The following is a 27252-nucleotide window of genomic DNA, read 5'->3' on the forward strand; positions in this document are numbered from 1 at the left end:
CAAAATCTGTTTCATAGCTTAGTTACATTTCAATTCATTTGTGAATTTTTAATCAAACACTATAAACATTCATATTTTAACTTTATTTTCAAAGCTTTGTTTTATACACATCTACATATTTACAAAAATGTTTTGTCAACAAGCATCCATGGAACATAATCAAATTCAGAGCATATTGGCTTAACTTGCACACCCACAATAAAAGTTAGACATCGCGCTTCCACAGTACTCAATCTAACGCACAGGTACACACACAAAACGCAAACACGCGGCTCAAAACGACTCACTAGCAGCACATAGCACACAAGGTATACCGCACTAATGCACACAACTTCTAACATTCACAGAAAAGAAAAAAATTCACTCCATCAGCTTAAAAAATAAACACACTCTGGATCCTGCTGCAAAGACAAACCTCTACTCCTGCAACATTTGTTTAGTGAAGAGTCACAGGTGTGAGACCAATGTCTCTAAAATTTAATAGAGCCAAGCCATGCACAAAGGGGAAAATAAATAAATAAATACATACATACATACACTTATGTGGTGCTTCCCGCCAAAAAGAAAGAAAAAAAAAAAGTTTTTTCTGGCAAATAGTTAAATTCTTTAGTGCTTTAATTAACATATAGATTTTTATTATGTTTGCAGCATCTCTGAACACTTTTTTTTTTTAAGTTAAAACATCTGCAACTGCCAGTTAACTCCCAATAAATTTTTTTTATTCCCCTGATTATGTTCCAGACTGCCATCAGTATCGGTTCAGCACAGTACAAGAGACATTCTGTGATATTATTATTATTATTATTCCAAAACTAATAATAATAAAAAATCCACACCCACAGAGTGATTCAGTCTCAAGATCAAAACATGAAAGTGTTTTATATGACCGGCCAACTGCCGGATGGAGATGGGACAAGCAAATAAAAATTGCAGCACTTCAGTCTCACCATACCAAATACAATTACAACATGGTTGGAGACAAAACACACATTAATGCACCGCCGGGAAACATTTCGGAATAAATTTGCTGCAAAATATCTCCATTAACAATACTAATGCTGGATGACATTGAGCATAAATGACTTGTTACCAGAATGATCTAAATCCGTTGACAGTCAGGAAAATAAGTTGGCTTTGGAGGCTGCATTCTAGTAATGTACTCAAACTGTTTTGGCTCAAACATGCTAAACTGGGCACTGATATTTGAAAAATTACATTTTTAGCACATAGCAGGCGTAGCAGTTCTCCCCCAGTCACCCTTACAGACACAGTGGTCACTGGAGTTTGGTTTTGTTGGTCAAGAGGTTGTTGGGGAACGTGGAAAAGATCAATCGGAATTATAGTTGTCACAATCAACATCGTCGTCATCATCATCATCATCATTGTTGTCGCTACCATGGCAGCACAGCTCACGCAGCACTTCCCGCTGATAGCGCTCCCAGCTCCTCTGGCTGTACGAGTGCTCCTCCTCCCAGTATCCTGAGTATACACACATTAAGACAAAAATCACATAACGACATCAGGTAAGAAATGCATGTTTTCTAAGTTAATTCCAAATAAAGATTTTCCAATGCTTGTCCAAAATCAATCATGGCCATGGTACCAAGTCCAGACTGTTTTCACAGCCACTGATGCAGCTGAACAACAACGGACAAAAGTCCTTCAATTTTTTACATTGTTGAAACAATTTCCTGACAAAACCTAAGATATCCAGTGACTGAAAAATTAAAAGCATCAACGGCTCCAAAACGTAAATAAACCTATGAGGATACTTCAGAAGTCCACAGCCTCACCAAGAAACAAGGGATGAAAGTCACATTTTGGGGCATAACTCTATACTATAAAGCCTTGTAACAGTGTCCATAAAAACTGAACTGACTATTTCTCTGCAGATGAGAACTTCAGACAGTGAGAGAAAACCTGGTTTTTCATCCCTCAAAAACATCAAGCAGGTGACCCCTGCTGGGAAGGTGGTTGAAGTCATCCATGCCATCATATATATTTAAAATCTATCTTTGGATGTGTGAATCAAATTGAGAATCGACTTAAAATCAGCAAATCGATCTTTTCAACCCAGCACTATCATCTACAGGCAAATGATGGCTAAGTGTACATCAATTTTATTTATATAGTGCCAAATCACAACAAACAGTTGCCCCAAGGCGCTTTATATTGTAAGGCAAAGCCATACAATAATTACAGAAAAACCCCAACGGTCAAAACGACCCCCTGTGAGCAAGCACTTGGCGACAGTGTGAAGGAAAAACTCCCTTTTAACAGGAAGAAACCTCCAGCAGAACCAGGCTCAGGGAGGGGCAGTCTTCTGCTGGGACTGGTTGGGGCTGAGGGGAGAGAATCAGGAAAAGACATGCTGTGGAGGGGAGCAGAGATCAATCACTAATGATTAAATGCAGAGTGGTGCATACAGAGCAAAAAGAGAAAGAAACACTCAGTGCATCATGGGAACCCCCCAGCAGTCTAAGTCTATAGCAGCATAACTAAGGGATGGTTCAGGGTCACCTGATCCAGCCCTAACTATAAGCTTTAGCAAAAAGGAAAGTTTTAAGTCTAATCTTAAAAGTAGAGAGGGTGTCTGTCTCCCTGATCTGAATTGGGAGCTGGTTCCAGAGGAGAGGAGCCTGAAAGCTGAAGGCTCTGCCTCCCATTCTACTCTTACAAACCCTAGGAACTACAAGTAAGCCTGCAGTCTGAGAGTGAAGCGCTCTATTGGGGTGATATGGTACTATGAGGTCCCTAAGATAAGATGGGACCTGATTATTCAAAACCTTATAAGTAAGAAGAAGAATTTTAAATTCTATTCTAGAATTAACAGGAAGCCAATGAAGAGAGGCCAATATGGGTGAGATATGTTCTCTCCTTCTAGTCCCTGTCAGTACTCTAGCTGCAGCATTTTGAATTAACTGAAGGCTTTTCAGGGAACTTTTAGGACAACCTGATAATAATGAATTACAATAGTCCAGCCTAGAGGAAATAAATGCATGAATTAGTTTTTCAGCATCACTCAGACAAGACCTTTCTAATTTTAGAGATATTGCGCAAATGCAAAAAAGCAGTCCTACATATTTGTTTAATATGCACATTGAATGACATATCCTGATCAAAAATGACTCCAAGATTTCTCAGTATTACTAGGAGGTCAGGGTAATGCCATCCAGAGAAAGGATCTGGTTAGACACCATGTTTCTAAGATTTGTGGGGCCAAGTACAATAACTTCAGTTTTATCTGAGTTTAAAAGCAGGAAATTAGAGGTCATCCATGTCTTTATGTCTGTAAGACAATCCTGCAGTTTAGCTAATTGGTGTGTGTCCTCTGGCTTCATGGATAGATAAAGCTGGGTTATCATCTGCGTAACAATGAAAATTTAAGCAATGCTGTCTAATAATACTGCCTAAGGGAAGCATGTATAAAGTGAATAAAACTGGTCCTAGCAAAGAACCTTGTGGAACTCCATAATTAACCTTAGTCTGTGAAGAAGATTCCCCATTTACATGAACAAATTGTAATCTATTAGATAAATATGATTCAAACCAACGCAGCGCAGTCAGTGCCTTTAATACCTATGGCATGCTCTAATCTCTAATAAAATTTTATGGTCAACAGTATCAAAAGCAGCACTGAGGTCTAACAGAACAAGCACAGAGATGAGTCCACTGTCTGAGGCCATAAGAAGATCATTTGTAACCTTCACAAATACTGTTTCTGTACTATGATGAATTCTAAAACCTGACTGAAACTCTTCAAATAGACCATTCTTCTGCAGATGATCAGTTAGCTATTTTACAACTACCCTTTCAAGAATTTTTGAGAGAAAAGGAAGGTTGGAGATTGGCCTATAATTAGCTAAGATAGCTGGGTCAAGTGATGGCGTTTTAAGTAATGGTTTAATTACTGCCACCTTAAAAGCCTGTGGTACATAGCCAACTAATAAAGATAGACTGATCATATTTAAGATCGAAGCATTAATTAATGGTAGGGCTTCCTTGAGCAGCCTGGTAGGAATGGGGTCTAATAGACATGTTGATGGTTTGGAGGAAGTAACTAATGAAAATAACTCAGACAGAACAACTGGAGAGAAAGAGTCTAACCAAACACCAGCATTACTGAAAGCAGCCAAACATAACGATATGTCTTTGGGATGGTTATGAGTAATTTTTTCTCTACTAGTTAAAATTTTATTAGCAAAGAAAGTCATGAAGTCATTACTACAACCCCTGGCAAAAATTATGGAATCACCGGCCTCGGAGGATGTTCATTCAGTTGTTTAATTTTGTAGAAAAAAAAGATCACAGACATGACACAAAACTAAAGTCATTTCAAATGGCAACTTTCTGGCTTTAAGAAACACTATAAGAAATCAAGAAAAAAAAAAAGATTGTGGCAGTCAGTAACAGTTACTTTTTTAGACCAAGCAGAGGAAAAAAAAATATGGACTCACTCAATTCTGAGGAATAAATTATGGAATCACCCTGTAAATTTTCATCCCCAAAACTAACACCTGCATCAAATCACATCTGCTTGTTAGTCTGCATCTAAAAAGGAGTGATCACACCTTGGAGAGCTGTTGCACCAGGTGGACTGACATGAATCATGGCTCCAACACGAGAGATGTCAGTTGAAACAAAGGAGAGGATTATCAAACTCTTAAAAGAGGGTAAATCACCACGCAATGTTGCAAAAGATGTTGGTTGTTCACAGTCAGCTGTGTCTAAATTCTGGACCAAATACAAACAACATGGGAAGGTTGTTAAAGGCAAACATACTGGTAGACCAAGGAAGACATCAAAGCGTGAAGACAGAAAACTTAAAGCAATGTCTCAAAAATCGAAAATGCACAACAAAACAAATGAACGAATGGGAGGAAACTGGAGTCAACGTCTGTGACCGAACTGTAAGAAACCGCCTAAAGGAAATGGGATTTACATACAGAAAAGCTAAACGAAAGTCATCATTAACACCTAAACAGAAAAAAACAAGGTTACAATGGGCTAAAGAAAAGCAATCGTGGACTGTGGATGAAAGTCATATTCAGTGATGAATCTCAAATCTGCATTAGGCAAGGTGATGATGCTGGAACTTTTCCAATGCCGTTTCAATGAGATTTATAAAGATGACTGCCTGAAGACAACATGTAAATTTCCACAGTCATTGATGATATGGGGCTGCATGTCAGGTAACGGCACTGGGGAGATGGCTGTCATTACATCATCAATAAATGCACAAGTTTACGTTGATATTTTGGACACTTTTCTGATGTTTAAGGATGATGAAATCATTTTTCAAGAAGATAATGCATCTTGCCATAGAGCAAAAACTGAAAACATTCCTTGCAAAAAGACATAGGGTCAATTTCATGACAGGGTCAATGTCAACGAGCAGATGTGATTTGATGCAGGTGTTAGTTTTGGGGATGGAAATTTACGGGGTGATTCCATAATTTATTCCTCAGAATTGAGTGAGTCCATATTTTTTTCCTCTGCTTGGTCTAAAAAAGTAACCGTTACTGACTGCCACAATCTTTTTTTCTTGATTTCTTATAGTGTTTCTTAAAGCCAGAAAGTTGCCATTTGAAATGACTTTAGTTTTGTGTTATGTCTGTGATCTGCTTTTTTTCTACAAAATTAAACAACAGAATGAACATCCTCCGAGGCCGGTGATTCCATAATTTTTGCCAGGGGTTGTAGTTAAAGTTAAAGGAATACTCGGCTCAATAGAGCTCTGACTCTGTCAGCCTGGCTACAGTGCTGAAAAGAAACCTGGGGTTGTTCTTATTTTCTTCAATTAGTGACGAGTAGTAAGATGTCCTAGCTTTACGGAGGGCTTTTTTATAGAGCAACAGACTTTTTCCAGGCTAAGTGAAGATCTTCTAAATTAGTGAGACGCCATTTCCTCTCCAACTTACGGGTTATCTGCTTTAAGCTGCGAGTTTGTGAGTTATACCACGGAGTCAGGCACTTCTGATTTAAGGCTCTCTTTTTCAGAGGAGCTACAGCATCCAAAGTTGTCCTCAATGAGGATGTAAAACTACTGACGAGATAATCTATCTCACTCACAGAGTTTAGGTAGCTACTCTGCCTTGTGTTGGTATATGGCACTGGAGAACATAAAGAAGGAATCATATCCTTAAACCTAGTTATAGCGCTTTCAGAAAGACTTCTACTGTAATGAAACTTATTCCCCACTGCTGGGTAGTCCATTAAAGTAAATGTAAATGTTATTAAGAAATGATCAGACAGAAGGGGGTTTTCAGGGAATACTGTTAGGTCTTCAATTTCCATACCATAAGTCAGAACAAGATCTAAGGTATGATTAAAGTGGTGGGTGGACTCATTTACATTTTGAGCAAAGCCAATCGAGTCTAACAGTAGATTAAATGCAGTGTTGAGGCTGTCATTCTCAGCATCTGTGTGGATGTTAAAATCGCCCACTATAATTATCTTATCTGAGCTAAGCACTAAGTCAGACAAAAGGTCCGAAAATTCACAGAGAAACTCACAGTAACGACCAGGTGGACGATAGATAACAACAAACAAAACTGGTTTTTGGGACTTCCAATTTGGATGGACAAGCTTAAGAGTCAAGCTTTCAAATGAATTAAAGCTCTGTCTGGGTTTTTGATTAATTAATAAGCTGGAGTGGAAGATTGCTGCTAATCCTCCGCCTTGGCCCGTGCTACGAGCATTCTGGCAGTGTGACTCGGGGGTGTTGACTCATTTAAACTAACATTCATCCTGCTGTAACCAGGTTTCTGTAAGGCAGAATAAATCAATATGTTGATAAATTATTATATCATTTACTAACAGGGAGTTAGAAGAGACAGAGCTAATGTTTAATAGACCACATTTAACTGTTTTAGTCTGTGGTGCAGTTGAAGGTGCTATATTTTTTTCTTTTTGAATTTTTATGCTTAAATAGATTTGTGCTGGTTATTGGTGGTCTGGGAGCAGGCACCGTCTCTATGGGGATGGGGTAATGAGGGGATGGCAGGGGGAGAGAAGCTGTAGAGAGGTGTGTAAGACTACAACTCTGCTTCCTGGTCCCAACCCTGGGTAGTCACGGTTTGGAGGATTTAATAAAATTGGCCAGATTTCTAGAAATGAGAGCTGCTCCATCCAAAGTGGGATGGATGATGTCTCTCCTAACAAGACCAGGTCTTCCCCAGAAGCTTTGCCAATTATCTATGAAGCCCACCTCATTTTCTGGACACCACTCAGACAGCCAGCAATTCAAGGAGAACATGCGGCTAAACATGTCACTCCCGGTCCGATTGGGGAGGGGCCCAGAGAAAACTACAGAGTCCGACATTGTTTTTGCAAAGTTACACACCGATTCAATGTTAATTTTAGTGACCTCCGACTGGCGTAACCGGGTGTCATTACTGCCGACGTGAATTACAATCTTACCGAATTTACGCTTAGCCTTAGCCAGCAGTTTCAAATTTCCTTCAATGTGGCCTGCTCTGGCCCCCGGAAGACAACTGACTATGGTTGCTGGTGTCGCTAACTTCACATTTCTCAAAACAATCGGCAATAACCAGAGTTTGTTCCTCGGCGGGTGTGTCGCCGAGTGGGGAAAAACGGTTAGAAATGTGAACGGGTTGGCGGTGTACACGGGGCTTCTGTTTAGGACTACGCTTCCTCCTCACAGTCACCCAGTCAGCCTGCTTTCCCGGCTGCTCGGGATCTGCTGGAGGGGAACTAACGGCGGCTAAGCTACCTTGGTCCGCACCGACTACAGGGGCCTGGCTAGCTGTAGGATTTTCCATGGTGCGGAGCCGAGTCTCCAGTTCGCCCAGCCTGGCCTCCAAAGCTACGAATAAACTACACTTATTACAAGTACCATTACTGCTAAAAGTGCGGGAGAGACAGGAGAAGCCGTCATGCTAAACCGGCTAAGAGCTAGTAGCTGTGCTAAGTTAGCGGATTCCTAAAAACACACAAAGTGAATAATGTGTAAATAATTTAGAGGTGATTCAGCAGAGGGAGTGCTTTAGTTAAGGCACGTGAAGATTACACTGTGAAACAAATCGTTATCTAGTTAACTAGATCAATCTAACTGTGCAGACTAAACAGCTAACAGATACAGCAAAACACCGCTGTGCTCCGGAACAGGAAGTGATACAATACCGCAGTGAGAGCCAACCACCAGTAGAGGCAGAGTAGAGCCGTGTGTGAAAGAAGTACTGTGATTCACATTCTGGAGCAGAAGGTGGCAGTAATGGACTTTAGTGATAGGGGATTCTATCACCTGCATAGTCAGGTTACAGACGCCAGCTGACGTTAAATGTATTCCTGGGGTCAGAGCTCCCAACACTGCATCCCATCTTAGGGTGCTGACGCTGCAGAAGGGAAGCCAGACTAAGGAACATGACATGAGATATAGTTGCATAGGTATTTATGTCAGCACCAATGATGTCTGGATAAAGCACTCAGAGGTCACAAAAATGGACATAGAGAGGATTTGTGACCTTGCCAGGAAGATGTGTCGGCATCAATTAATAGTCTCTAGTCCCCTCCTCTCCCGGGGTAATGATGAGGCGTTAAGCAGGCTGACATCGTTAAATAGGTGGTTGGCGCAATTATGTAGACAGCAAGACTTTAGCTTTATTGATAATTGGCCTTCTTTCTGAGGCCGCCGTGGCTTGCTGATGCCGGAAGGCCTTCACCCTATTGGGATAGGCGCCGCCATCTTGTCTGCGAACATAGCTAGAGCTCTACAGGGAGGGTAACATTAGGAATTTACAGTAGGCCACGGAGCAGGTGAGACCCTGCAAGGCTTATGACAAATGTGGGTATGGAATTCGTTGGTTTAGCGGGGAAATTAGTGCAGAAAATCCACTATGGTGATAGTGCAGTTTATCTGCCAGGGAGGGGAAATTCAACAAGTCGAGACTGTGGCCTGCTTCCATAGACGTGTCCATAAAAATCATAGAGGGATATGCTTTGCAAACTTAGTACCCATTACAACATTGAATGATGTTGAAATTGAGGATGGCCCAGTGGTTGTTCTAGCAATAGCAAAGATTTCGTGTCCGCTACCTATAACACGTGTGGAATGTCTCAAACCTAAACCTACTTCCAGGCATCTTGTATATGCTACTCTGGAACCACCCCTAAATCCAACTGTCAACCCCACTGAGGTCCTTAGTCTGGGTCTCATTAACATAAGATCACTATCCTCAAAATCATTGTTGATCAATTATCTAATTATTGATCATCACTTAACTATGATTGGGTTATGTGAAACCTGGCTTAAACCTACAACTGTCCTCCCCTTAAATGAGGCCTGCCCACCAGCATATACATTTAGTAATGTCCCTCGTGATGCGAAGAAAGGCGGGGGGGTGTTGCTCTTATTTATAAATCTAGGCTTAGCTTATTAGCTGTTGGGGGTCACAAATGTGATTCTCTGCTTTGCTCAGGATATTACGCATTGCCAAGGTCAGAAGTATAAATCAGCTGTATTACTTTGTCACTGTATATAGGCGTCCTCGCCCATAATCTGAATTCTTAGATGAATTGGGTGCGTTCATCTCTAACTTGTCAACTAGTGCAGATATTCTGATCACTGGTGACTAACATTCATATAAATAGGCCTTCTGAGCCCCACTGCAAATCACTTATGGAAACTGTGGATGCATTAGGATTTCGGCAATGCATTCGGGACTCGACGCGCATTAGTGGAAATACCGTGGATCTGGTTCTTGCACGTGGTATTGCTGTCACAAATACTGACATAATGCCTCTTACATAGGGGTCTCTGATCACTCATTAAGTTTACAGTTTCACTGCCGAACAACATCCTTATATATCACTAAGATGATGCATCAACTCCTCAACTAAGACTGAACTCGAAGCTAGACTGCCCGATGTCTTAGCTTCACATTTGGCAAATACCCAATCAGTAGACAGTCTTGTGGATAGTTTAAACTCAGTGCTCAAAACTACACTTGTCATGAATGCGCCACCTGTGTTAAAACCGCGCTCCCGCAAAAAAGTCACCTTGGTTCAATGATTACCTATGTGACCTCAAGCACAAGGCAAGAGGTCTAGAACGGAAATGGCATCGTTCAAAATTAGAAGTATTCCACCTTGCGTGGCATGTTGTTATCTTAGACTAATAAGCATGCATTATTGGCTACAAAGCAGCCTATTACTCTGATTTGATCAACAAAAACAAGCATAACTCAAAGTTCGTGTTCGACACGGGGCAACACTTATTCATGGACAACCACCTGTAGTTCAGTCTCCTTTTACAGCAGAAAATTTCCTGGATTACTTTGAGAAGAAAATAGAAGTTATTAGGTTAAACATATCCCAGCATGCCTTAACCCAGCCACTACACCCTGCTATTGAGGTGGGCACCATTACTGAGGTATTAACTAGATTTACAGAATTTGATAGTATCTGTCTAGACATGCTGACGAAACTCGTAACGTCAACAAAAAGCACAACCTGTTTATTTGATCCTATACCAACAAAACTGTTTAAGGACCTGTGGCCCACTCTTGGGCCAACTGTGCTGGAAATTAAGCTCTCTTTAACTTCTGGATCTGTTCCTAAATGTTTCAAATCTGCAGCGATTAAACCATTACTTAAACCTAATCTTGATACTAGTGTATTGAAAAACTATTGGCCGATATCAAATCTATCATTTTGCTCTAAAATTCTGGAAAAAGTGGTGTCACGGCAGCTCGTGGACTATCTTACTGAGAATAATCTCTTTGAGCCACTGCAGTCTGCTTTTAGAAAATATCATTCCACAGAGACGGCTCTCACTAAAGTGGTGAATGATGATCTGCTTACAATGGATTCGGACCAGTGGTGGCGCCAAGGGGGGGCTTAGAGAGGCTTAAGCCCACCCAATAATGAGCCAAGCCCCCCTCAGCCCCCCCAATAATTCTGCCAATAATGTGAATAGCGACTGACATGTTTGTGGATCTCAACTGCAGTTTTGCACTGAGAATGTCTCAATATTGAGTAACTGAGCAAAGTGATGAATGTGTGTGTTCGGTGATCCACCAATGGTGAATCACCCTTCACAAACAGAATTTTCAGTTTTGCAAATAAACATTTATTTGTAAAAACCCACACACGTTAGAAATAAGAAACTTGTGTTTGTGGATCACAAAGCACGTGTACAAATCAAAGGATATTTGTAAATTACCCTCTGTGCATTTGCAAGTATTAATGAGACAAATTTAACTCCATACTCAAAAAAAATTAGGTTTCCTAAATATTTATTACGGCACTCTTAAAACTTCACTTATCTTTATTTATACCTATGTGCAAGTTTACTGAATTTGTAATCATTCTAAGTGATGTGTGTGTGTGCACTGATAACGACATTTTGTGGAGCCCCTCCAACTTTTACCCCAGCCCCCCCCCCAACAAAAAGTTCCTGGCGCCGCCACTGATTCGGACACCACTATGGTTCTGATGCTGTTAGATTTCAGTGCTGCCTTTGATACCGTGGATCATCATATTCTACTTGATAGGCTGGAAAATCATTTTGGGATTACTGGGAGTGCCCTTGCATAGCTGACATCATACTTGACCAGTTGTTCTCACTGTTTTGTACAGTAACACTACCTCTAACCTTAGTGACATGAAATTTGGGGTTCCACAGGGGTCCATCTTAGGCCCCCTGCTTTTATCAGTTTATATAGCACCCCTTGGGCACATATTGCTGTGTTTTGGGATTACCTTTCACTGCTATGCTGATGATACTCAGTTATACTTGCCAATAACTGCTGGTAATCTTGTTCATATAAAATCCTTAGAAGATTGCCTTGCATCAGTGAGAAGTTGGATGTCTAGAAACTTCCTACTTTTAAACTCTGAAAAGACTGAAATGATGGTTCTTGGTCCAGTGAGACATCTGCATCAATTTGACCAGTTAACGCTTAGCCTAGGCTCGTGTGTCATACATCACACTGACAGTGAGGAACCTTGGGGTAATTTTTGATCCTACATTGTCCTTTGACCTCCACATTACAATTATTACAAGGACTGCTTTCTTCCACCTGCGAAATATAGCAAAGATTCATCCCATCCTGTCTATGGCTGATGCTGAGACCCTGATCCATGTGTTTATCTCTTCTTGATTGGACTACTGCAATGTCCTATTTTCTGGTTTACCGCAGTCTAGCATTAGGTCTCTCCAATTGGTTGAAAATGCTGAAGCCAGACTTTTGACACGAATCAGAAAGTTCGACCACATTACACCCATTTTGGCATCCCTTCACTGGCTTCCTGTCCCAGTGAGAAAAGATTTTAACCCTCTGGGGTCCGAGGGCATTTTTTGGACAGTTCAGTCACCTGGCATAAATGTTTTATTATTGCTGTTAACGGCTCTCCAAGCATCCCACAATCAAGTTTTATGTCTCTTTTTTCAGGACAACAGTATGACAGTTGAGAACATTCACTTGTACATTTCATTTGAGAATCCGTGTTCAGAAATTAGCATCAGAACATTTAACAAAGTTGGATTTGAGGGAAAAATGGACAAAACAACTGAATAAGTTTCTATGTCAGCATAATAATTCGTGACAGGAATAAATCCACAATTTCATACCACCATAGCGCTCCTCTCTGTCACTGTCTGTGTTGCTTTCTTCATCTGGGTAATCATTCCTCCAGTTGCCTTCCTCATTTTCATCATCCTCATCTTCATACACCTCTTCTTCGTGCACAACATGGTCAGGCACCTGGAATAAACAGCAAACCGCCTCAATCGCTATATAGCCACATTTTATAAACTAATCAGTTATTAAGCGCAGAAACGGATGAAGCATAAACCCTCAGGCATTCAGCAGTAAACTGCCTGGGCCGTAACACGCTTTGAAAATAAGGTTTCAAAAAAATTACACATGAAATTTTAAATTAGCCAAGTAACATTACTATGGTTTAACAACAGTATTTCCTGTATAGGCTCAAGTTAACAGTGGGAACATCGGACCAAAGATCTAAGCTTCAAAACGTGTTCACCACTGCCCCCCCTTAAAAACTAACAAATATTCATCTTAGCAATAACAAGTTTAGGCGACCATTCTACTTTGTATAAGACTTCTCAACACAAGTGTTTTCAAGAGATGCTACTTCTGAACTTTCCCTGTGACTTTACTCAACTCTGAACTAACTTACTGTGGTTTTATCACATTCATCCACACGTACCAGTTCTCCCTCATCGACGTAAGCCCTGACAGACAGAATGTCCTGGATCCAGCCCGGTGTGGCCGTTTCCTGGTAGTAAAGGTCGTAGACGTAGTCATCGTTCTGCTCACGGTGTTCCTCTCCTACTCCTGTTCCAGACACGCTCAGGCGCTCCCGCAGCATTTTCACGTTGTTACACAGGATTGTTTCAGGATCGGAGGTCAGGGCCTATAGAAGAACACAATAAGTTAGAACTTGAAGCTAGATTATATTAAAAGCTTCTGCAAATAAATAAACGACCCATGTCACATTAAGTGTAAGACCCCTCTGTCTCCCTCTGGCTCTACCTCACACGCAGGACTCCACACATCCACACGTTCTTATTTGTGCTTTGATGAGAGCTTTAAACTTCATGTCTGGCACATCATTAGCTGTTGAGTACTCTATCATCCATAAATTATAATAGTACACTTTTCCTTCCATCACTGTAATGTAACATACAGTGAGGCAATTAAGTATTTGATCCATTGTCGTTTTTGCACGTTTTCCCACCTACAAAGAATGGAGAGGTCTGTCATTTTTATCATAGATACACTTCAACTGTGAGAGACAGAATCTAAAAATAAATAAAATAAATCAGAAAATCACATTGTATGATTTTTTAAAAATTAAGTTTACAATAAATAAACAAAGCAACCTGTGATGGACTGGAATCCTATCCATGGGGAAATTGTGGACTCGCGTCTGTTTCATGCCACAGAAAGTGGAAAAAAAGCACCGGCCCAATGGGCCATAGGACCCATAAATACTTGACTTTTTCCTGTATGATTTACACTGAGGCTAAGAACCATATTGTAAATCTGATCAGATTAAAAAAAAAAACTCCTCCCTTTCCACACCCCCTATTTAAATACACAAATTCATGTAAATAGGCCCTGGGAGCTGGGAATCCCCACTCCGTCAGATCAGTCAACATGAACACAGAATTTATAGAGTATGAGCTACAGATGACTGGACACGGTGTGGAGACACATGGATAGTTTATTTGGTACCCATGCAAATGGAATAAATGTTAGTGGGAGCATGCGTGTGCTGTGAGCTCAGAGCAGCACACACATGGAAGTTGAAAGAAAGAAAGAAATTAGGTGCGCCAGCTGGCAGTGTATGACATTCACAACTTTACTGACACGTTTATTGACAAATAATGAACAGGGAGACAATTGGGGGCCTGTTAAGAATCTGCAGCTCTAGTGTCATCATCAAGGAAAAGAAAACATTAATAATAACAAAAAAACGCATTTGAATGCGCACTTGCCTAAATGTGCCCACGCTGGTTTTGGTCGGAACAATTACAAGAATAAACTATTTACCCACACATCCACTGCACTGTGCACAATGGATGGCTGTTCCCAATCCAATGCATTTGCGCATACTCTCTCTCTCTCTTTTTTTTTTAAGTTAGCGGTTTAATATGATGAAATTACTGGAACATGGAAACAAATTTTGAAGAAAATCTGTATACAAACGGAGGTTTTGCAGCCCTGAATTTCACTTCAGTATGTGCACATTATAAATAACTGCACCACACTTAAAAATTTCAGTGATTGTAAGCAAATTTTAATTGCATAAATAGAATTATTGGAAACGTACCTGAGCACTGGATGTTGTGAGCTTCGGGGCTCGTTGTGCCTGTTCCGCGCTCTTCTGGAACCGGGCAGATTAGTCTGTTTAATATTAACTTTGGTGACATGTTTCTTCATCTTGCAGTGTTCTTCCAAGGATTTATTGATGAAATCCAAACATGCAGAGAGCTTTACCGGGGAGCTGAACCTTGCGGACGAATTCTCAGAGTCTTGCCTTTGTCCTCTCTCTCTCTCTCTCTCTCTCTCTCTCTCTCTAAGCCCGACAGACCAAAACTTGCAAAAAGACAATCAAAATGGCCCCATCCAGGTACTTTCGATATTATCGAGAATCTGACTGGCTGAAAGTTTGCCGTTTTAGAAAAAGTAACCAATGACAGTGCGCTTTTTTGCTTGCAGTTCCCGTGTATATGAGGAAAAATTTAACTCGCACGGGCTTACACCAATCTCAGACATGGCCCAGAAATCCATGAAGAATTCTCAACCCTGCATAATACAACCCCTGGCAATAATTATGGAATCACTGGCCTCGGAGGATGTTCATTCAGTTGTTTAATTTTGTAGGAAAAAAAACAAAAAAAAAAAACAGATCATAGACATGACACAAAACTAAAGTCATTTCAAATGGCAACTTTCTGGCTTTAAGAAACACTATAAGAATTCAGGGAAAAAAAAAAAAAAAATATGGACTCATTCAATTCTGAGGAATAAATTATGGAATCACCCTGTAAATTTTCATCCCCAAAACTAACACCTGCATCAAATCAGATCTGCTCATTAGTCTGCATCTAAAAAGGAGTGATCACACCTTGGAGAGCTGTTGCACCAAGTGGACTGACATGACATGGCTCCAATACGAGATGTCAATTGAAACAAAGGAGAGGATTATCAAACTCTTAAGAGGGTAAATCATCACGCAATGTTGCAAAAGATGTTGGTTGTTCACAGTCAGCTGTGTCTAAACTCTGGACCAAATACAAACAACATGGGAAGGTTGTTAAAGGCAAACATACTGGTAGACCAAGGAAGACATCAAAGCGTGAAGACAGAAAACTTAAAGCAATATGTCTCAAAAATCGAAAATGCACAACAAAACAAATGAGGAACGAATGGGAGGAAACTGGAGTCAACGTCTGTGACCGAACTGTAAGAAACCGCCTAAAGGAAATGGAATTTACATACGAAAGCCATCATTAACACCTAAACAGAAAAAAAACAAGGTTACAATGGGCTAAGGAAAAGCAATCATGGACTGTGGATGACTGAATAAAAGTCATATTCAGCGATGAATCTCGAATCTGCATTGGGCAAGGTGATGATGCTGGAACTTTTGTTTGGTGCCATTCCAATGAGATTTATAAAGATGACTGCCTGAAAAGAACATGTAAATTTCCACAGTCATTGATATGGGGCTGCATGTCAGGTAAAGGCACTGGGGAGATGGCTGTCATTACATCATCAATAAATGCACAAGTTTACGTTGATATTTTGGACACTTTTCTTATCTTATGTTTGGGGATGATGAAATCATTTTTCAAGATGATAATGCATCTTGCCATAGAGCAAGAACTGTGAAAACATTCCTTGCAAAAAGACACATAGGGTCAATGTCATGGCCTGCAAATAGTCCGAATCTTAATCCAACTGAAAATCTTTGGTGGAAGTTGAAGAAAATGGTCCATGACAAGGCTCCAACCTGCAAAGCTGATCTGGCAACAGCAATCAGAGAAAGTTGGAGCCAGATTGATGAAGAGTACTGTTTGTCACTCATTAAGTCCATGCCTCAGAGACTGCAAGCTGTTATAAAAGCCAGAGGTGGTGCAAAAAAATACTAGTGATGTGTTGGAGCGTTCTTTTGTTTTTCATGATTCCATATTTTTTTCCTCAGAATTGAGTGATTTCATATTTTTTTCCCTCTGCTTGGTCTAAAAAGGTAACCGTTACTGACTGCCGCAATTTTTTTTTCCTGAATTCTTATAGTGTTTCTTAAAGCCAGAAAGTTGCCATTTGAAATGACCTTAGTTTTGTGTCATGTCTGTGATCTGCTTTTTTTTTCTACAAAATTAAACAACTGAATGAACATCCTCCGAGGCCGGTGATTCCATAATTTTTGCCAGGGGTTGTACAGAGAATTCAAAGGAAAAAAAAAAAAAAAAACCTAACAACCTCAAAAGACTGTGCAGTCACACACTAACCTAAAGAGAAGCTAAATTGCTTTAATGCTGCTTTTCTTGTTTCCACTTTACTAAAACCTTAACGAACCATGACTACAGTTATAAATCTATTTTTTGACATAAAAGTTACTTCAGAACATATGTTACAGGATCTCCCAAACAAGTTAATAAAAAAAAAAAAAAAGCCTGTAACTCATAGCCTGGAAAATATACTATATAAAAAAAAATTAAGTATATTTAAAATGTATGGGCCAACCCAACTCAATTTAACCCACCTTAAAAGCAGATCTGTCCTCATCTTTGGCATCTTCATGCACCAGATCGACCACCTGCACCTCCCCAACACTCCAAGGCTTCTCCAGCTCTTTCACAGTTTCACCTGCACCTTCAGAAGCAGCCATTGGCAAGCTTTGTTGCTCAGTTGGACTAGGCAGCCCTGCACGGTGGCTTGACAGTATTCTATAGCGTTCCTCCCGCCTGGTGCTCCACTTGGTGTGGCGTAGGTCTCCAATGATTCGTTGAGAACTGGCAACAGAGGGGCGCAGAGCATGAGCCACACGAGGGCGGGCCAATGCCTGTCGAACCTCTGTCTGAACGGGAGCATCCTGTTGATATGAAGACGCATGAATTTCACTATTAGTTATGATACAGCGCATCCAGAAAGTACTCACAGTGCTTCACTTTTTCCACATTTATTTTTAATGTTACAGCCTTATTCCAAAATGGATGAAATTCATTTTTCCTCAAAATTCTACACACAATACCCCATATAATAACAATGTGAAAGTTATTTTTTTTATTTTATTTTTTTTTTAGATTTTTGCGAATCTATTAAGAATTTTAACTAGAAGCCCTAAGAAATCACATGTACTAAGTATTCACAGCCTTTGATATAAAGGTCCAAATTGAGCTCAGGTGCATCCCGTATCCACTGATCATCCTTGACATGCTTCTATAGCTTAATTGGAGTCCACCTGGGGTAAATTCAGTTGACTGGACATGATGTGGAAAGGCACACACCTGTCTACATATAAAGGTCCCACAGTTCACAGTGCAAGTCAGAGCACAAACAAAGCATGAAGTCAAAGGAATTGTCTGTAGACCTCAGACAGGATTGTCTCAAGGCACAAATCTGGTGAGGGTACAAAAACATTTCTGCTGCTTAGAAGGTCCCAATGAGCACAGTGGCCTCCATCATCTGTAAATGGAAGAAGTTGGGATCTACCAAGACTCTTCCTAGAGCTGGCTGCCGGTCTAATCTGAGTGATTGGGGGCAAAGGGCCTTAGTCAGGAAGGTGACCAAGAACCCTATGGTCACTCTGTCAGAGCTCCAGCATTCCTCTGTGGAGAGACGAGAACCTTCTAGAAGGACAACCATCTCTGCAGCAATCCAGCAAGTTTCATGAAAATCGGAGGAAGTTGCCAATTTACCATATTTGGCCTCTTCGTGAAGTTGTCCAACAAAACTGATGCAAAAAGGGTCAATAGCAAAACCAGCCACAAAACTCTAACACCGGGTTATCCGAGTGTGAGAAGAGGCAAAAGAAACTCTGAAAACTTATTTATATAATTTTTTCTTCGGAATCGGACCAAACGGACAACGGCTATGGATTAAAATACAATGTAAAAAAAGGTTATTGGACCTTGGATTTATGTAAAACAATAACTTTCAGCACAGTTTGGGACCGCGGCTAGCCACGCTACTTCCAGGTGAGGTACCGAGCAGTGTAAACAACCGGAGTTGAAAACACTACAATTGGCACCAAAGAAAAGTTCGGTGGTTGAGGAGTCGGAGGAGGTTAAAAAGGCGCTTGAGTCAGTGTCACTGGACATAGCTGACATAAAGGACAAGCAGGACAAGATACTCAAGCTAGTGGAGGAAGTCGCGCGACTACGAGCGTTATTAGAGGATAAGAACAAGAAGATCGAGGCTCTTGAGAAGAGAGTTGAGGACTTGGAGCAGTATTCAAGGATTAATGATGTGGTTGTGACTGGTTCAAAGATTAAACCCCGCTCATATGCCCACGCAGTGACCGCGGGCAGTGATCTCGAACCCGGCGAGATGTAGGAGAGCTCTGAGGAACAACAGGTCGCCGCGTTCCTGGCGTCCAGGGACATTGATTTGGACATAAACTGTCTTGAAGCTTGTCACCCTCTCCCAATGAAGAAAGGCGCTCCTCTTGTGCTTATGAGGTTTTTCAACAGAAAAGATAAGGTTACATTGTTGAGGCAAGGAAGAAAACTGAAAAGGTACAAATGTTTACTTGAATGATCACTTAAAAACAAATGCAGACATTGCTAAAAAAGCCAGATACTTAAGGAAAACAAACAAAATTCAGAATACATGGGTCAGGAATTGTAAAGTCTTCATTAAACTGAATGGGTCTCCTGACGTAGCTAAGGTGCTGGTTATTAAGGACATAAAAGAGCTGGAAAAATATGAAATATGAGTCAATAACGCATGGAGAAATAAAAAAGTGTAAAAAAAAAAAACTAGTTCTACTTCACAAACCACTGAATCAAAACTTCAGGAGATGAAATAATACAACAGAGTATAATAAACCAGGAATTATTGGAATTAAAAGCAACTGAGTATACTGAACATAAGATAATGGATTTGGAAAACGAAATAGAGCCTGATAATGTTTTTTTGACTGATACCGTTCTTTGCAACTACTATACGGAAAAGGATTACAATAATACAGTTAAAACAGAAGGTAAATTATCAATCATCCACTTTAACAGCAGAAGTATGTACACAAACTTTAACAGTATCAAAGAATATCTTCAGCAGTTTACAAAACCCTTTAGTATAATAACAATTTCAGAAACATGGTTCAATGCGCAAAAAGGAATACAATTTGAGTTGGATAGTTATAATCTAAACTACATCAACAGAGTGAATAAAGGAGGTGGAGGTGTTGCTATATATGTGCATAAAAATATTAAATTTAAGGTAACGAAAGTATGACATTAACAATAAAAGATGTGTTAGAATGTATATCAATAGAAGTTTAAAATGGAAACAAGAAAAACATAAGTTGTTCATGGGTGATTCTTAGACTACAGGCACTTATGTCCTTTGATCATATTGTATGAAAAACAGAAAAAAAGGGAAATTTCACACTTTTATAGTTATCTTTACAATGAAAGTGTTTTAAGAAATTTGTTCTAGTAGTCTATGATGACTTTTTCACCTTTTTTCAGCATCATTATATGCAAATATTGCCGTTTTGTGCTTGTCCCACACCGACTTTTGATCTTCAATGATAAAAACGAATGGTAAAGAAACATTTTTTCTAATGTTTTAAAATATCTCTGAAGAAAATATCAGTAAACTAATCAAAACATAATTGGGGTATTCAATGTCATACAACTGTTGTGATTTTTTTTAAACAAAATGTAGTTGTCCCACACTATTGCCATAATTTCCACCACAACACTGTAATGTCCCTTTAAACAGTTTGTATGAAAGATTGTTTGGGTAGTTTCTATGGAGATAAACAGTGACATCAGAGCACATGTATATAGCGCCAAATCACAACAAACAGTTGCCCAAGGCGCTTTATATTGTAAGGCAATGGTGTGCTGGAAATTACATTTACAAGGCCAATAGTGCCCGTAGTTAAAGAATCACCCTTATATAGGGCACCAGGCTCAAATATGGCTATATTTACAAACTGGGTGGACAAAATGTTTTCATCAATAAATAACAAAAAAATATTTATATGTGGAGATAACATTGATCTAATAAACCCCAATAGACACACACCAACAGACAAATTTATAAACAATGTACAGCATGAGCTTATACCCAGTTATCACCAGGCCAAGCAGAATTACATTGAATAGTGCAACTCTAATAGATAACATCTTCACAAACAATATAGAAACTAAAAATATAAGTGGTTTATTGATATGTGACATAACTGACCATCTTCCTGTGTTCACTGTGTATGACTCCAACTGTAATTTTCAAGTAAAACCCCAATACTCTGCATTTAAACGAGTAAGAACCCAAAAAGCAATAGCTCCACTCAATAATGACTTAACAAAACAAGATTGGCACACTGTGTACAGGGAGAATGATGTGGATTGTGCCTTCAATAAATTTCTAGACATTTTCAGTTCATTATATGACAAACTGTCCAATACGCCAAGTCAACAAAAACAGTACTGCCACCAAAAGTCCATGGTTAACAAAAGGTCTACAAAATGCTTGCAAAAAGAAGAATACATTATACAGACAATTTGTTAGACTAAGGACAAAAGAATCTGAACATAGATATAAATTATATAAAAACAAACTAATATAATCAGAGCCAGCAAGAAATTATATTATAACAATCTATTAAATAATATTAAAAATGACACCAAGAGAATCTGGGAAATTCTTAACACTATAATCAAAAATAAGGTAAGAGGTCATTCTTATCCAAATTATTTTATTGATAAGAACAGGGACATCTATAATATGAACAACATAGTTAATGGTTTTAATAACTTCTTTGTTAAGATTGGACCCGACTTGGCAGCAAAAATTCCTGAAGGTGGTAACAAGGAGCAGGAATCACTCATAAAAATCAATCCAAACACAATGTTTCTCTCCAGTGTTAGTGAAGCCGAAATAATAGATATTGTTAATAAATGTAAAAATAAAAAAATAAAATAAAAATCAACTGACTGTTATGACATAGATATGAAGCTAGTAAAAACAATAATTAAAAGCATATCAAAACCCCTCACTCGTATATGTACCTTGTCATTTCAAACTGGGACATTCCCAAACAAAATGAAAATGGCAAAAGTTATTCCACTATACAAAAATGGAAATAAACACATCTTCACAAACTACAGACCGGTCTCTCTACTCCCACAATTTTCCAAAATTTTAGAAAAGCTTTTTAACAACAGGTTAGAATCCTTTATAGAAAAATATAACATTAACGAGAGTCAATATGGGTTTAGGTCTGGAAGGTCAACTTCACTTGCAATAACTGAAGCAATAGAAGAGATCACAAACACCTTAGATAGTAAAAACTATATAGTTGGAATATTCATTGATTTAAAGAAAGCGTTTGACACACTTAATCACTCAATTCTACTCAATAAACTGGAAAGATACGGTATCAGGGGAGTGGCTTGGAACTGGATTCAAAGCTATTTAACAGAGAGACAACAGTTTGTGCAGATGGGTGCATTCAAATCTGGATGTTTGGGCATCGCTTGTGGGGTCCCACAGGGATCCATACTGGGTCCACATTTTTTTAAATCTTTATATAAATGACATTTTTAATGTGTCACAATTATTAAAATTATTGTTATTTGCAGATGACACCAATATATTCTATTCCTGTGATAATTATAGCAAACTTATGTGGTAAATAGTGAATTAATTAAGCTGAAAACCTGGTTGAATATTAATAAATTATCCCTAAATATAAATAAGACTAAAGCCATGTTTTTCGGAAATCATAATGACAGTTTTAATTTACCAATAAAAATAGACGGTGTTGAAATAGAAAAAGTGTCATAAATCAAATTTTTAGGGATAACCATTGATAGTAAATTAAGCTGGAAGTCTCATATCAGCCACATACATAAAAAAGTTTCCAAGAATGTCTCTATTATGTACAAAGCAAAATATTTTCTGGATCATAATGCATTATATTTATTGTACTGTTCTTTAGTCTCTCCTTATTTAACATACTGTATAGAAATCTGGGGCAACAATTACAAAAGTTTGCTACATCCCCTCTGTATACTCCAAAAGCGTGCAATAAGAATCATCTATAAGGTAGGATATCTCGATCACACAAATAAGTCTATTTTTGCAATCCAAATTGTTGAAAATGCCAGATTTGGTTAATTTCTACACTGCACAATTATTATATAAAGCCAGTAAAAACTCATTACCTAGTAATATTCTGAGTCCCTTCACTCAGAGAGAAGGGAGCTATAACTTCAGGGGATGTGGTAACTTTAAAGTCAAGGCAGTAAGAACTACCAGGAAAAGTTTCTGTGTGTCCGTGTGTGGCATTAAACTGTGGAATAGTTTGGTACCTCAGGGCAAGCAATGTACAAATATCCATCAATTCAAAAAAGATACAAAGAAATGGTTCTGTTGAAATACATGAATGAGGAGAGAGGTGCGTGATCATTATGTCTTTTTAATTTATTTCTACTTAATTTACCTTTGCTTTTTTGCCTTGTCTGCAACAGAAGGGGCCTCGCTAGGACACACAAACTTTCATAAAATACCTAGAATTATACTGTACATCAATTTAATTATATATATCACAGCAATAATTGAAAATTATATTAAAAAAGAAAATAATAAAATCTTACTATATGTTTGTTAATATATGTTAACATATTTGCATAATACCTGTTATTGCTGGTGTCGTAACCATGGTAATAAAAGTATTATTTTTATACATCAAGATCCTGTAGTCAAAATGCTAGTCAAATAGAAGTATGGTGCCGATGGTAATAACTTAGAGAGGTGGGAAACACACACACATATATATATATATATATATATATATATATATATATATATATAAATTTATTGATACATAAAAATACTTTTCTTTTTCTTTCCTCCTTGTTTCCCCCACTTACATCACTATCACCAGATCAGGGCCGGCAAGTGGTGGTCTGTTGCTCGAAGGTCTCCTCCTTCTGCCAAACCTTGTCTTTTAATGCAGAGCCTAGGACATTCAGCAAAGGGTGGACCTGTGTCAGGGGGCGACCCCTCTCTGGCAGCAGGTTTACAAAATACTTTGCATTGTTTAATGCACCACACACAAGACGAATGGGGAAGGAGGGGAAGGTAATAAAATTAATGAAACATATTTGTATACATATGTGTGTGTGTGTATATATATCTATATATATATCGAGAGAGAGAGAGAGAGACAGAGAGAGAGAGAGACAGAGAGAGAGAGAGACAGAGAGAGAGAGAGAGAGCGAACTACCATCAACGCATACAATAATAATTCTTCTAAATAGTCATTCCCTGAATAAATGTGGGGAACTTACTGACATATGAAAATGACTCAAGGAATGACACCAGCAATATCAATAAAAAAAACTGATTGACAATAATAATAATAATAATATTATTATCGTCATTATTACTAACTATTATGGTGGGAATTCGTCGTCTTCTTATTATTATTAGATATTCATCACTAATATATGACATCAATTACATAATAATAAAAAAGGAATATTGGTCACACTCGTTAGTGGTAATAATGTATGGGTGTTTGGGGGTGGGATTAAATAAGCTTGTCTTCTGCTAAACTCGTCTTGTGCTAAACTGATTAGCGCTTACACGGCTTATGTGCATGCTCTAGTCTTCTGTTTGTTTTTTTCTGGGGATGTCACAGTGCCACACACAGGCCTGGCATATGTACTACAACGTTAAACAGCTGCGAGCCTCGAGCATTTTTTGGAATGGAATTATTCAAGTTACTCCACTAATCGTTTCAGCCCGACACTGGAGAAAAGCATTTTTCACAATGCCACACTAACTCCCAACCTTACACAAAGTACTCCCTTTTCTGAACGGGTTTCTATTTAGTTTTATGGAAAATCTTCAGTCAATTATCAGAAAGCCTGACCACAGCTTCAAAGTGAAAATACTGAACATTTGCAATAAAATCCAGTGTTCCAGTTACAACAGCCTCATCACAACTTATTTTAGACTCTAAGCGCTTTAGAGAAAACTTAACTGTCCTTAAACCAGACAGCAACCTTTTCAAACAAAAACAAAACTGAATACAAATGGGGTTATAGTGAATAAGCTTTTGAAAAGCTGTTTTTCACGAGTTAGACAAAATTGAATCGCTCCAGATTTGGTTCAGTTTTTAAGGTAAGTATAAATAAATAAAAACTGTCACCCTGAGAGTGATCGGTATCTTGCAAAAAAGTTGAACAAAACAGACTGCCAGGAGGAATGACCACCATGAACAGGGACTAACGGGCAAGGGAATATAAGATATTCATGCGAAATTTGGAGGAAAAATTTCGAAAATTGCAACCAGGAAAGTTGTTACATTAAATTTGGTGTTTGACCTTGATCATGTTTGCTGAAAGGTATCTCCATATTCCATATGACCGCTATATGTGAACTTACAAGAGTCTGCAATGATAATTTACATGCTTTGTCAAAAGCGTTTTTTTTTGTCAAAAAAAACATTAAAATGAAATTGTCATTTCAGCACTAGAAATACATTCGCGAGTGCACAAATTAGCCATAATTGGATGCTCAAATTAACCAGGAAGGAGTTTCATAAAGAAGGCCATATTTATAACACATAAAGTAGATATCAATACCTTCAAAATGGAATCAGTGAAGAGTTTTATTTACTGCCCACATGAGCGTTTCTTCTAATACAATTTGACCACAAAATGTTTTTTTCAGATTTCAGAGGTTTCTCCCACAATAACTGTTTACCACAGATATGCCAAATTTACATATTTCATAGCCAGTATAGCTGGCATTAAGGAGCCAAGAAATGGAAAGGCTTCTTTGACAGTAATGGTATGCTTCAGTGTCTCAAATATGGATGCTCGCAATAGTCAATGTCATATTTTCCACAGTTTGAGCATACATAAACTTCACAGTTTAGTGTCAATGTCTGTCTGACTATCGTCCAAGTCAGAGTGTCCATGACAACGGCCCCAGAAAATTTCAGGCATCTAAGTCCATTATTTGCTGAGATATTCTACCTTGAACATGGCTCCAGAAATGATGCCCATAATTTTTGCCTAAAAAACGGCAGACCCCATGCACACTAAATTCGCCATATCTCATACTACTTGGCCTACAGGCCTCAAACTTCAGATTTGTTGTTCTGTATAGTCTGGGAATGTTTGATTAAAATTTGAAGAAAATCAGAGACAAAGTGCGTGAGGCCCTCGTTGAGATATTCTACCTTGAACATGGCTCCAGAAATGATGCCCATAATTTTTGCCTAAAAAACGGCAGACCCCATGCACACTAAATTCGCCATATCTCAAACTACTTGGCCTACAGGCCTCAAACTTCAGATTTGTTGTTCTGTATAGTCTGGGAATGTTTGATTAAAATTTGAAGAAAATCAGAAACAAAGTGCGTGAGGCCCTCGTTGAATTGACATAGAATGACCCCGCTGCGTTTTCTAGGCCCGAGCTCATTTGAAATGGACAGACGGAAAGTCGAAAAGTGTGCCGTGGTCTGATAAGTCCACATTTCATATCGTTTTTGGGAATCATGGACGTTGTGTCTTCCAGACAAAAGAAGAAAAAAAAAAAAAGACCATCCAGATTGTTACCAAAGCAAAGTTCAAAAGCCAGCATCTGTGATGGTATGGAGGTGTGTAAGTTGCCCATGGGTTGGGCAACTTACACACCTGTGATGGCACCATCAATGCTGAAAGCTACATCCAGGTTTTGGAGCAACACATGCTGCCATCCAAGCAATGTCTTTTTCAGGGACGTCCCTGGTTATTTCAGCAAGACAATGCCAAGCCACATTCTGCACGTGTTACAACAGCGTTGCTTCAAACCAAATTATATTAAAATAAAAACAAATGAGCAAGAAAGGTTTTTTTTTTATGTCAATTTCTGTAACAAAAATAAAGTCTGAGTAAAACGTGTCCTGTTTACCAACAAGCAAACACCAAACTATACGCTAATCTGCGTGACACAATAAATGACGTGACAGACATGTTAAAAGACCGTGTAAAAAACATAAATACTACCAAGCTTATTTATTTTGCTTGGGGGGCTGTGAAACATTACTTTGAGCGGCCTACATCACATATCACAACTCTGCTAAGCTACCTGGAAGCGGGATGCGCGGCTAACAAAAGATGGCAAAGACACGTTGCTAATCAAAGGTAAACATGGTAAAGAATATACGACAAACAGACACTTCCTATTCTTAAACAGCGTGAACGGACAGATCGGCTGACATTAACAGACACCTCGCCGTTAGCTCGCAGCATTAGCCGCTAGCAGCGGCCCTCTCACCTGTGTCGCGACAGTCGTCACAAGCTTAAACACAGAACTCTCCACTTCAGCTTCACTGGACTCCGGAACCGATTCCGTCGAGTTCTGGGATGTCTCCGGTCGAATCCGTTTGCACGCCAGTAACAAAGCGTCCGCAGGATCGACTCCTCTTTTCCGCTTAACTCGGAGGATAGTTGTGTTTGGATCCATGTCGCCTTTATGTCTGAGTGAGGCGCGAGCTGCGACTCCGCCTCTTTGAA

The 27252-nt window shown here is 39.1% G+C and overlaps 1 protein-coding gene across 1 annotated transcript; it reads right to left on the minus strand.

Annotated features, from left to right (window-relative positions):
- Positions 1 to 68: 68 nt before the first annotated feature.
- On the minus strand, positions 69 to 27252 carry slc7a6os (solute carrier family 7 member 6 opposite strand). Its single transcript, XM_034185499.1, has 5 exons — positions 27014 to 27252; positions 17263 to 17592; positions 13195 to 13401; positions 12596 to 12728; positions 69 to 1479 (listed from the first exon to the last, which is right to left on the minus strand). Exons 1-5 carry the CDS (start codon positions 27200 to 27202, stop codon positions 1328 to 1330), a joined length of 1011 nt encoding a protein of 336 aa, XP_034041390.1. The 5' UTR covers positions 27203 to 27252; the 3' UTR covers positions 69 to 1327.

Source organism: Thalassophryne amazonica, chromosome 2 (assembly GCF_902500255.1).
Source record: "Thalassophryne amazonica chromosome 2, fThaAma1.1, whole genome shotgun sequence".
Taxonomy (NCBI): Eukaryota; Metazoa; Chordata; class Actinopteri; order Batrachoidiformes; family Batrachoididae; genus Thalassophryne; species Thalassophryne amazonica.

Excerpts from the sequence above, each read along its gene's own strand:
- slc7a6os (XM_034185499.1), bottom strand. The coding sequence starts at position 27,202 with ATGGATCCAAACACAACTATCCTCCGAGTTAAGCGGAAAAGAGGAGTC. Across the intron at positions 17,593-27,013 it reads TGACGACTGTCGCGACACAG|GATGCTCCCGTTCAGACAGA; the intron begins GTGAGAGGGCCG and ends TCATATCAACAG. Across the intron at positions 12,729-13,194 it reads ACGTCGATGAGGGAGAACTG|GTGCCTGACCATGTTGTGCA; the intron begins GTACGTGTGGAT and ends TGTTTATTCCAG.